At 59.7% G+C, this 10340-nt stretch overlaps 2 protein-coding genes across 3 annotated transcripts in view; both read right to left on the bottom strand.

The window, feature by feature from the left end:
• SLC27A3 (solute carrier family 27 member 3) overlaps positions 1-1483 on the bottom strand; it is a 5924-nt gene extending 4441 nt beyond the window's left edge. The window contains exon 1 of the mRNA XM_013007736.2: positions 1417-1483. Coding sequence (XP_012863190.1) covers positions 1417-1483 — 67 coding nt within the window. The remainder of the gene's footprint in view (positions 1-1416) is intronic.
• The window catches only part of INTS3 (integrator complex subunit 3), a 37162-nt gene continuing 27247 nt past the window's right edge, over positions 426-10340 (bottom strand). For both annotated transcript variants that reach the window (XM_004714627.3, XM_045298408.1), the window contains exons 14-30: positions 9928-10034; positions 8979-9098; positions 8610-8739; positions 8262-8316; positions 8034-8137; positions 7602-7646; positions 7309-7428; positions 5499-5652; positions 4619-4687; positions 4103-4178; positions 3653-3766; positions 3387-3435; positions 2673-2840; positions 2271-2371; positions 2089-2161; positions 1815-1971; positions 426-1689 (exon numbers count right to left, since the gene is read on the bottom strand). In XM_004714627.3, the coding sequence (XP_004714684.1) occupies positions 1612-1689; positions 1815-1971; positions 2089-2161; positions 2271-2371; positions 2673-2840; positions 3387-3435; positions 3653-3766; positions 4103-4178; positions 4619-4687; positions 5499-5652; positions 7309-7428; positions 7602-7646; positions 8034-8137; positions 8262-8316; positions 8610-8739; positions 8979-9098; positions 9928-10034 (1720 nt within the window). In that variant the 3' untranslated portion in view covers positions 426-1611. The remainder of the gene's footprint in view (positions 1690-1814; positions 1972-2088; positions 2162-2270; positions 2372-2672; positions 2841-3386; positions 3436-3652; positions 3767-4102; positions 4179-4618; positions 4688-5498; positions 5653-7308; positions 7429-7601; positions 7647-8033; positions 8138-8261; positions 8317-8609; positions 8740-8978; positions 9099-9927; positions 10035-10340) is intronic.

Raw genomic sequence — 10340 nt, 5'->3', positions numbered from 1 at the left:
CTCCCCCAGGCTGGGCTTACACTGAGCTGTTGCCCCCCCCCCAAGCTCCGCCCTAGGTGCACTCCTTCCAAAAGACTCGTGGCCTGAATCCTAGCAGGCCCTGGGCCTGGCCTTCCAGTCCTCCACCCCCCGGGGGGTGGGGGGGGGCTTCAAAGCCCTCGTCTGAGCCTGTGCGACCGAACCAGTCCTGGCTTTCTCTGTCTTTGGCATGTTCACTCTCCCCACAGCAGAGTGCAGGATTCGGTGCCGCCCGCCCGCTGCAAGTCCGGGCAGACGCTGCAGCAGCAGTCCCAAGAGACTGGGGCGCTCGGGCAGACAGCTAAGTAGGGGAAAGGTGGAGGCTCAGGCCGCCAGATTTCTGGAGGGGCCACCATGGAAGCCCCTCCCTTTGGGCAACAGTACAGTGATTGGGGCCAGCCAGAGAATGCTTTCCATCCTGGTTTTAATTGGGGCCGAGGGAAGTGGGGAAGGAGAGGGGAAGAAAAAAGCGGTTTAGGTTTTCAGAGGAGGGCGAAGCAGCCTTGCGGGAAGGGAGAAGTTTGCAGGCAGACTAGGTGGGGCTGCAGTCAGCCCTACTGCACCCCCTCTGCCAACCTCAACCTCCCAGGGAAGGGGCACAGCTGCTCAGCAAGCTTCCCTCCTGCTCAGCACACAGGGTGGCAAGCATCTCATGCCCAGCCTCTGACCGCCTCCACCAGGCACGCTTCTGTCCCCTTTACTAACGCCACCGCAGATTTAAGTTAGCCTGGCACCAGGGGCATTCGCTCTGGGGAGAAGTGGGCCTTGGCCGATGGGGAAGGCACTGGCACGCATCCCTTTCTGCAGAGGCAGATCAGTCTATGTCTTGCTGAGCTTGGTAGTGGCTGGGAGGGAGACAAGGCAGGAAGGGAAAAGAGGGTACCAATTACACTGGGGTCCTGCCTATGCGCACTGGGGAGGTGGGGATACAACTCTGGCACAAGAGGTTCTGGCTTGTTTTATTGTCATTTAAAAACTTTTAAAAAATAAAACAAGGAAATGGGACCATTTGACAGTTCTGGGGACCTTGCTTTTGACTCTGGTCAGCTGGAAGCGCCACCTCAGCCACCCTGAGCCTGCAGGGTACACCTCCCTCTCAGGTTCCTTGCTGAGCGCTGTAGCACCCCAGGGTGAGAGAAAGGCACAGGCTGGGTACCCACTCCCCACTGTAACCTTAGGGAGAGCGGCTGAAATGTCTGCTCCGAGTGATCAAACCTGAAGGGAGGTGGGAGAGCACCTCCCACCCAGCCTCTCCCCTCCTAGCCACCCGGTCACTGGTGGGCCTCTGTCTTTCCTCAGGGTGGAGAGGGCTGAGGACAGGCACAGTGCTGCGGCCTCGGGCCCCCACAGGAACCCAAGTGCTGGGTGGGCGGCAGTGTGATCCAGCTGGAAACCCACAGGAACAGTGGGGCTGGGGGATGGCGCGGCGGCTTCTCAGGCTGGGCACAGTGAAGAGGAGGCACATCCTTCCTTCTGGGGCGCTCTGGGATGGGGAGAAGGTGTGTCCCTTGGGACCTCCCCATCCCTGTCAACCTCGATTCACCAGCGAGGGGAGGAGCAGTCCAAGCAGACGGAGGTGGCGGGGCCACAGATTCAGTCACTGTCAGAGCCCACTGCCGAGGACCCCTTCCGTTTCCGCTTGGTGGGCTTCGGTTTTGTGTCTTCCTCTTCCTGGAAGAGAGTAGGAGGGTGGGTGTGGGTGTGAGTGACTGGTCTGGGCAGCCCCTGGCCTCAGTGGCCCAGTGCTCCCTCATCTCCTCCCCCCCCCCCCAGCTCCCTCTGGCTGAGCCCCACACCGAGGCACTGCTGGAGCCCGACTCTTCCTCAGCATTGGGGGGCTGTGTGGCATTCTTCCGGCTTCTCGGGCTGGACAGCGCTGCTTTTCGGCGGCTCTTGGGTGGCTTGGTGGAAGAGTCCTCATACTCTTCAGCCAGAGAGAAAAGGTCACTAAATCTGAGAGACAGAAACATTCTCAGGGTACAGGGGCTGGCATCCTGGCCCTGGATCTGGTCCCAGCATCTTGCTGCACCACAACCACCCCCCACCCAGAGGCTCCCTCCCTGCCCTTACTTCATCTTGTGGGCTTCGTCACAGCTCGCCTGCACATGCTGCAGCGCCTGCAGGATCGGAGTCTGGCTGAAAACTGGAGGGCGGGCGGCACGGGGGAGAGCAGTTAGACGTGTGGAGCTGGCAGAGGCCCCAGGGGCGGTTTTCTCTACGTGCCCTCCTTCCTCCCCCAGCCTGCCGCGTACAGCTCTGCTTGGTGTTGGTCAGGTTGAGGCGCAGGTTGTCCAGGTGCTCCAGGATCTGCTCCAGGGTCAGCTGGGCCAGCTTGCTGCTGGAGCTCCTCAGACTGGGCGAGGGGAGGGCAGGCTGGGGGCGACGGAGCAGGCTCCAGGAGCCCCACCCCGCCCACCCCAAGTGACACAGGCCATGCCGAGGAGCAGAGTGTGTGGGGGTGGGGTGGGCGGACAGAGGGATGCCTGGAAGCAGGGACCCTGGCGCAGTGAGTACTAGGAGAGGAGAAGGGGCCACAGGGGTCCGGCATGCCCTGGGGCTTCAGGCCACTAGATGTCGCCCACAGACCGGGCTGAGCCATGCAGGCCCCTGCCTGGGCAGGCCTGGGGGAGGGTGGTGTGCCAGCGGTGTCCCACCTCTGCCTCTTGCGTGGGAGGCTGTTGTTCTTGATGAGCAGGGACTTGATGTGCTCGGCCAGGAGCTCGTCGTGCTTCAGGCACCAGTGCCGCAGGATGCTGGTGGTGAACTGGTCGTCCGGGTGGCAGGGCCGGCTCAGCACCATCTTTACCATCTCCTCGCTGGGCCTGGGGTGGCGGCGGGCAGGTGGGTGGGCGGGCGGGGCGGCCACCCAACACAGCTGCCCTGCACTCTCCCTACCTGCCCACCCCGAGTCCTCCTTCCTCTTCATGTGAGTCTGGGGATTACGGGCCGGGAATGGAAGGAGGTCCTTCTGTCCTGTCCTCCACCAGCCACCCTCGCGGGGAGCCTGGCCCAGGGATATATAGATGTGTGCGTGAGAGAGACAGTGAGAGATATGAGCCGAATGCTGGCTGTAGGAGCATGGGGGGTGGGGGTGGGGAGCAGCAGCAGGCAGCAGTGATTAGAAGCGCTGGGGCAGCAGGAAACAGGGATGTCCGGTCCCCACCTCTGAGGGCAGCTCCTGGTGGGCAGGGGTAAAGTCAGAGGAAGGCAGGTCCCCAGGGAGCTGTGCATTGGGAAGTGGCTTTGGGGGAAGGGCAGAGCAAGCAGCTGCTGAAGACAGGAAAAAACAGGGCCTGGGGAGCAGACTGTCCTTTCCCCACTGCCCGGCTGGGGGCCCTGGGGCGGGCTAGAGCCCCAGCGAGACTCACTTCTCTCTGCGGAGCTGCAGCAGCAGGCAGGACAGGGCCTCCGGATGCTCTGTGTGCAGAGGGGAGAGGCCAAGGCTGCTCAGGCCAAGGACGCGACCCCAGGACACTGCTCCCCCCAACCGCACCCCCCAACAGATGCAACTAGACACCTTCCAAGAAGAGTCATCAAAGTCCTGGCCCTCGGGGGGTGGGGGGGGGAGTGTGAGGCTGCAGTGGGAGTGGGCTCCTCCAGCAGCCCCCTACCCCGCACCCAGAGCCCGACTCACCCTTGTACTTGAGGTGCTGCAGGATGGGAATTATGGTCTCCAGAGGGATGTTGTGGGCCAGGAAAAGCTGCCAGGCACAGTACTGCTCAAAGGTCTCCCAGTCCAGGCTCTGGACTACAAACAGCACCCGAGAAACGCTGTCTGTCTGTCTGTCTGGGGCTGACCCACTGACCACTAGCACCCCAAGCAGGGATGGGCTAGTGACACCTCCCCACTCACCCCCATGGGTCCCCTGCCTTTCCACACTGCTGTGTTCTCGCCCCTGCTAAAGCTGCCTACTCTATAGAGCAGGGCTCAGTCAGAGGGCATGGTGCAGGGTGGTCGATGTACCCACACCTCGGCTCAGTGCAGGTTTCCCGATGCTGGGAACCACCCTGCTGCCTCCCGGCCCCGCCCCCCCGCGCCCGCCCCCAGCTCCTCTCCTCCCCAGGTAGTCAGTCCCGGGCTTACTGAGGATGTTGAGAACGGAGTCTTTTCGGAACATGACCAGGTTCCCCATCATCACGTGGCAGACTAGCTCCTGGAGCTGAGGGGAGGGAGGGAGGTCGGATCCATGAGTTCTAGGCGGACACGGAGCTAGGACTGCAGCAGCAGCACAGGGCTCCACTGGTGAGGAAAGACTGATGTGGAGGAAGCCCCACCTGGCCGCCTTGGTTGGGGCCTGGGACCCACACTAGACAGTGCCCGAGGGGTGCCTACCAGGAATGGCTCTAAGCAGAGCTGCACCCTTTTGGGTCCCTGGGTGTGGCAGCCGAAGCTACGGCCTCACTCACTGACAGCGAAGGGGCAAAAACCGAGCCCTTCTGATCTCATGGAGGCAGGAGTTCCGGAGATGACAGGCAGCAAGGGGACTCTAGACAGCACCCCAACGTGCCTCTGTGGACCCCACTTTCCCCTGGCTTCCCCAGCCTGACTGCGTGCAGCGAGCCCGCAGGCCCAGGCAAGCGGCTCTCCGTCCTGGTTCACCTGCGCAGAATCGATCACGGCCACGATCATGTTCAGCAGTTCCCCGCTCCGCAAGGTCTCATCGGGAAACTAGGTGGGAGAAGAGAGGGCTTCAGGACCCGAGTCCAGGACCCACCCCTCCTTTCCCACTGTGCAGATGAGGGGCTGAGCCATGAGCCCCACGTGGCTACTGGTGTGAGCACGTGGGCGGGGGAGGGGGGTGAGATTGGATTAGAGAAAGCCAGAGCTGAGGGGGTCTGGCCAGCGAAAAGAGTCCCCCTACATGGACCCCCCTAAGCCTGGAGGACGAGGAGCTGGGCATGAGGGTGCACATGGCAGGCACTGGGGAGGGAGGGGAGAGACTGCCATCTGAGTGGCATCTGGACCCCTCCTCCTCCTGGTTCCTGGCTGCGAGCACAGCTCCTCGTGTGGGCCTGGGCTCTGATTTCTCTGTTTTGGGGACTTTCATGAGGAGGAGGGAGAGCCGGTCCCCCTTCCTCAGCCCCAGCGAGGAGCCAGGGGAAACAAAAGTGCACCTTCACTCCAGAGGCCCTGTTCCCTGAGAATCATGGGGGAAGCCCAGGGCAGGCCATCAGAAGGCAGGAGGGCTGTGATCATTGCGAGCCTGTGGGGGACCTGTCCTGGGTTCACATGATGGGGTCCAAGCTGAAAAGCCAAGTGCATAGCCCTGGGCCTCAACTCCCTCCACCACCTAGAGGATTCCAGATACAGGCCAGACCCACCAAGGACAGGTGTCCTGGGGGTGACCGACAACCCTCCATCCCACAGGGGACACCATGGAAGGCCAGGGACCAGGCAGAGTCGGGCGCGAGGGCTATGGGGGACTCAGACCTGCCACGAGGGGGATCATTTTCTGGGAGCCCCTTCCTGCCCAGCTGACCTCTGTGTAGATGGAGGGTGTGAGGTGGCACAGCAGCCGCACGTCATCTTCCTGGCAGGCCTTCATGTCCATCATCAGGCAGGTGTGCAGGTCACCCAGCTGGGTGGCCTGGGCAAACGACTCGTACAGGTTCATCTTTCCTGCTGCGGCTTTGCTGCAACACCAGGGACTCGGTTCCATGGCCTAGCCCCAGCCCGAACCCCCAGCCCTCCGCAGAGGATCCTGGCTTAATGAAGGCTCCCACTCTCCAACCCCTTCTCCTGCCCTCAGATGAAGGCTAAGCCGTCTCCTGTCCCGCTTGTGCCTGGCCCAGGGGCTGGCCGACGTAACAGGAACTGGAGGGGAGGACCCAGGTCAGGCTTGATAACGAGCTGCTTTCCTCCACATTGCCCTGCTTTCTGAGCTCTGAATACGAGGGCCAGAAAACAGGTACATCCCTACCTCACATCAGACACAAAACTTAACCCACAAGTTTGCAGGCATAAATGTAGGCACTATAAAATTCCCAGACGTAAGTCTAGGAGTAAACTTTCACGGCCATGGGTTAAGATGATTTTTTTGGATAAGATATCTAAATTGACCAAAAAATGATAACTGGGACTTTGGACTTCATTAGAATGGAAAGCTTCTGTAAGGTTAGGAGAGGAGGAGGAGGAAAGGAAACAGGGTGATGCCAGCACACTGTGGGGACCACAATCAGGGGAACAAGATGGGCATGAACTGTTGAGTGGAGCTGACGGGCTCTGTAAATCTTCACCCAAATCACGATAAAAAGTTTTTAAAAAAATTAAAAGCTTTTAAGTCTCAAAGAACTCCGTATCAAGAAAGTAAAAAAGTGGACAGAACAGAAGAAAATATTTACAAAGCACGATCGATAAGGGACTTGTATCCAAAATACACAAAGAAACCATAAAACTTAGCAATGAGTCAAATAACCCAATTATAAGTGGGAAAGGATTTGAAGAGACACTGCTCCAAAGTGGGTCCCTAACAGCCACCATCACTAGCCAACAAACTCCACAAGAACCTTCGGGTTGCTGGTGCTGCTCAGGAAGCCTACAGACACTGGTGATGCTCAAGACAGTGGAAACACAGTGCACACAGAAGTCTGTACACGAGTGTCCGCAGCAGTGTTCACACAGGCAACAGCAGGAACAGTGCTAAGTCCCCCAACTGAAGCATGGATAATCTAACGCGACCCAGTGATTTCAGAGCGTAATGCTTGGTCATGAAAAAAGAATGAAGGTACTACTACATGCTACAACGTGAATGAACCTTTATACTTGAATGTTATACTTGTATTATACTTGTATTAAGTGTAAGATGTGAGGACGGGGCTTTCTGCTAGTTACAGTCTCGAAACTCACAGGGGCAGTTCTGCCCTGTCCCGTGGGGGTCACCCTGAGCCAGCAGCGACCCCTGGCAGTGAGCTTTTGAGCTTGAGTGAAAGACGTCCGTCACCACAGCTACTGCAGGACATGAAATGTCAAGACGAGGTAAATCCATGCAGGCAGAGTGGATGAGAGAACGGAGCGGCTGCTGACGGGCACAGGGAGGCTTTCTGGGTGACACAGATGTTCTGATTTTGGCAGTGGCCTCAGGTGTACAACTCTGTGAACGTTCCAAACACCACTGAGTTCTACACTTTAAGAGTAACTTCTTTGTCTATAACACTACTATTTTAAAAATAAAAACAGAACAAAACAGAAGTTCTTAGTAAATAGCCACGTGTAGGGGCGTTGTGGTACTGGAGGGGAGAGGCCCTCTGGGGTGCCTCCTGACACTTGTTCCACCTAAGGACCACACCCACCTGGCCCTCAGGTAGTAGAGCAGGTGGTAGCCAATCTTGGGCTGCTTTTGATACAGCTCAGAGAGAAGGTCTAGAAGCAGGGAGAAGCTGCTGTTGTCCTCCTGCATCTGGCACAGGTTCCTGTGGGGAGAGGAGGAGAGCGGTGCCCACGGCAGACTTGGCTTTGGAGCCTGAGTCCAGGACATGCCTGCTGGCTGGATGGGGAGGCTGTGCCCCACAGCGGGGGCTGCAAGGCGTGCGTGCGCGTGCACGCGCGCGGCCAGAGAGAGAGAGCAGCAGGCCTGAATACGTACCTAAATATCAGATAGAGAGGCTTCCCCACAGATTCCTCCAGGGACCTACAAGAGGAGGGTTCTCTATCAGAGCACATGTGGGGCAGGTGGGATGGAGGGGCAGCTGCTCCTTTCCCCACTAAGCCCAGCGCCCTGCAGCTACAGAGGCTTGGGAACAAAGAAAACGCCGGACCACCTCTGATGCTGTCGTCATCACAGAGAATCTGGCCCTTTGGTGAGAGTCCAGGCCAGAGTCCAATCCCACCGGGCTCATCCAGGAGGGGGACACTAGCCCGCTGTCCCCGTGCACACAGCATGCAGCGGTGCCGGCGGCAAGGAGAACCCCTTGCTACCTGCATCAGTGCACTCAAGAGTAAGAACACCAGGGGAAACTGCTCTCAAGTGTGCAGCAGGCCCAGTGCACGAGGTGCTGGGCGGGAGAAGGAGCCTTACTCTTCCGTGACCTCCTCCGGCAGCACCTCCCCGCGGAAATGGGCCTTGAACAGCTCCTGCAGGCAGGACGCCAGCACAGAGAGCTGCTCCGAGTCAAAGTCTTCCTGGGGGAGAGACAAGGGCGGGGCGGGGGCAGCACTTAGACCTGAGCCCACTGCCTCCACCCCAGAAGGGACCCTTGGGGAGGAGTGGGTTGTTTGCTCCCCAAGGGCCTGGGCTCCGCCTCACCTCCAGAACCTGGTCCACGATTTCCTGCATGACCTCACACTGGGCCTCCGTGTCACTGCAGTACGTGAGGAGGAGGAAATCCCGGCCGCAAATGACAGTGGAGGGCAGCACGCACACAGAACAGCATGCACAGGCACGGCCGCAGCCCAGGGCAGAACAAAGGAGCTCGGTGAGAGCCGGGCCCAATCGGACCAGCTGAGAGGCCCCAGAAAGAGGAACCCCTCTCCAACCCTGGTTGCAGGGAGACCCAGGGTTGGCCAGGCTGGCCCTCCCACTCCCAGCCAGGGCTGCCCCAGCCAGCACTGCTCCAGCCCACAGTGGCAGGGCACAGCGCAGGCCTGCACCCACCTCCCCTTCTGCAGTTGGAGCACTTTGTCCCTTAGGGACTCGTCCAACTGGTCCAGGTAAGGGGTGATGTCCACGGGCTCTTCCACGACCGTCTCCTTGATGGGGTGGAAGCGAAACTCTCTCTTCTTTCCTGAAGGGAGGGGTTGAGGTGCTGAGTCACAGAGAAGGAACGAGCCCTCCCACTGCACAAGCCCTCGGGGGCACTTGTTTGCTTGGGGTGACCGATGTGAGGGCCGGAAGGGGCACAGGCCCAGCTCTGAGGAGCAGAGGCAGGAACCTCTGCTCAAAGTTTCAACGTGCAGGATGAGGGGGATGGGACTGCGGGGCGGTGGTTCCTGGGGCCAAGCTGTCCCTTTGCTGCGGGCGCACCTTTACTGCTGAGGTCCTCGTCGTCGTCACTGAAGGCGGCCTCCGCGTTATCATAGCCACTCTCGTCCTTGTCTGACATGTGGGTGTCCATCTCCATGGACACTGGCTCCTCAATTTTGACTGGGGAAAAAGGGAGACACGGCACTGTCAGGGCCTCCTGTGTCCGCTCGTGCTTGCTCCTGGAGCCCAAACGGGACTGCTGACCTCGAGAGGAGGCCGCTCCCACCCTCACGACCCCCAGCCTGGCAGGGCATTTGCCTGGGACAAGAACAGCACAGGCCACCACTCTTCCAGGCTCCACTCAGAACCCGTGGAGAGAACACAGCCAGTGGCAGTCCCAAAGGGCACTTGAACTTCAAACCAAGTAAAGAACTCCATTTAGCTTAAACTCTTACCCCCAAACAAAAGTGTGAGGTGGCGGCGGTGGGGGGACGGACATGGATAGGCAGGTGAGTAGCAGCCTGTTTGGAAGTGGGAGCAAGCTTTGAGACCTGACCCACCTTGAGCAACAGCCTCTCCTTCTCCTTTAAGGAGAGAGAGAAAGGGGCAAAGTGCAGGTGGGATAAGCACACAGCCTGTGGACACCGTCTCCCTCCTGAGAAGGTGATGGACAGGGAGGACCGGGGATGCACAGAGGAGCAAGTGGACACTGGACACAACCAGAGGGGACCAAGGGCACAGAGGGGGCCAAGGGCACAGAGGGGGCCAAGGGCAGAGAGAGGGCCAAGGGCACAGAGGGGGCCAAGGGCAGAGAGAGGACCAAGGGCAGAGAGGGGCCAAGGGCACAGAGGGCCAAGGGCACAGAGGGGCCAAGGACAGAGAGAGGACCAAGGGCAGAGAGGGGCCAAGGGCACAGAGGGCCAAGGGCAGAGAGAGGGCAAAATGCACACAGGTTCTGCTGGAGGCCCTGCCTGGGAGGCCCTGACACCTCCACCCCCGTCTCTCATACCTTCCACAGGGGGGGAGGGTGAACTGCAGAACTCAGGAAACTTCTCTCTCAGCATTGCCCGCAGCTCCTTATCCAACTTAGGGTTATCAAACAGGGGCGCCAGATGCCTGATGGGGAACACAGATGAAAGTCAGCATCAGGGCCCAGCACCCCCAACTCAGCTCTCAGGGACCAAGAGCGGTGGGGGCCCAGCCTCGGGTGCGGGCGGCCGGGGTCAAGAAGGCCCTAGGAGCATCTGAAGCTCTTTGCAGCAGTCATGGCGGACACAGGCCTAACAGTCTGGGGGCCGTGCTTTCTGTCCCTCTGGAGAGAAGGTTGCAGTGGTGTGACAACATTGGGACAGGCCGGCCCGCAGGGGGCTGGATCTAATGGGAAAACCACGCCCCTTCTCCAGCACCCCCCTCACCACCACC

Source organism: Echinops telfairi, unplaced genomic scaffold (assembly GCF_000313985.2).
Source record: "Echinops telfairi isolate 266 unplaced genomic scaffold, ASM31398v2 ScPeMD7_7425;HRSCAF=8463, whole genome shotgun sequence".
Taxonomy (NCBI): Eukaryota; Metazoa; Chordata; class Mammalia; order Afrosoricida; family Tenrecidae; genus Echinops; species Echinops telfairi.
Note: the sequence above shows the minus strand (reverse complement) of the source record. Positions and strands in the feature narration are given on the sequence as shown.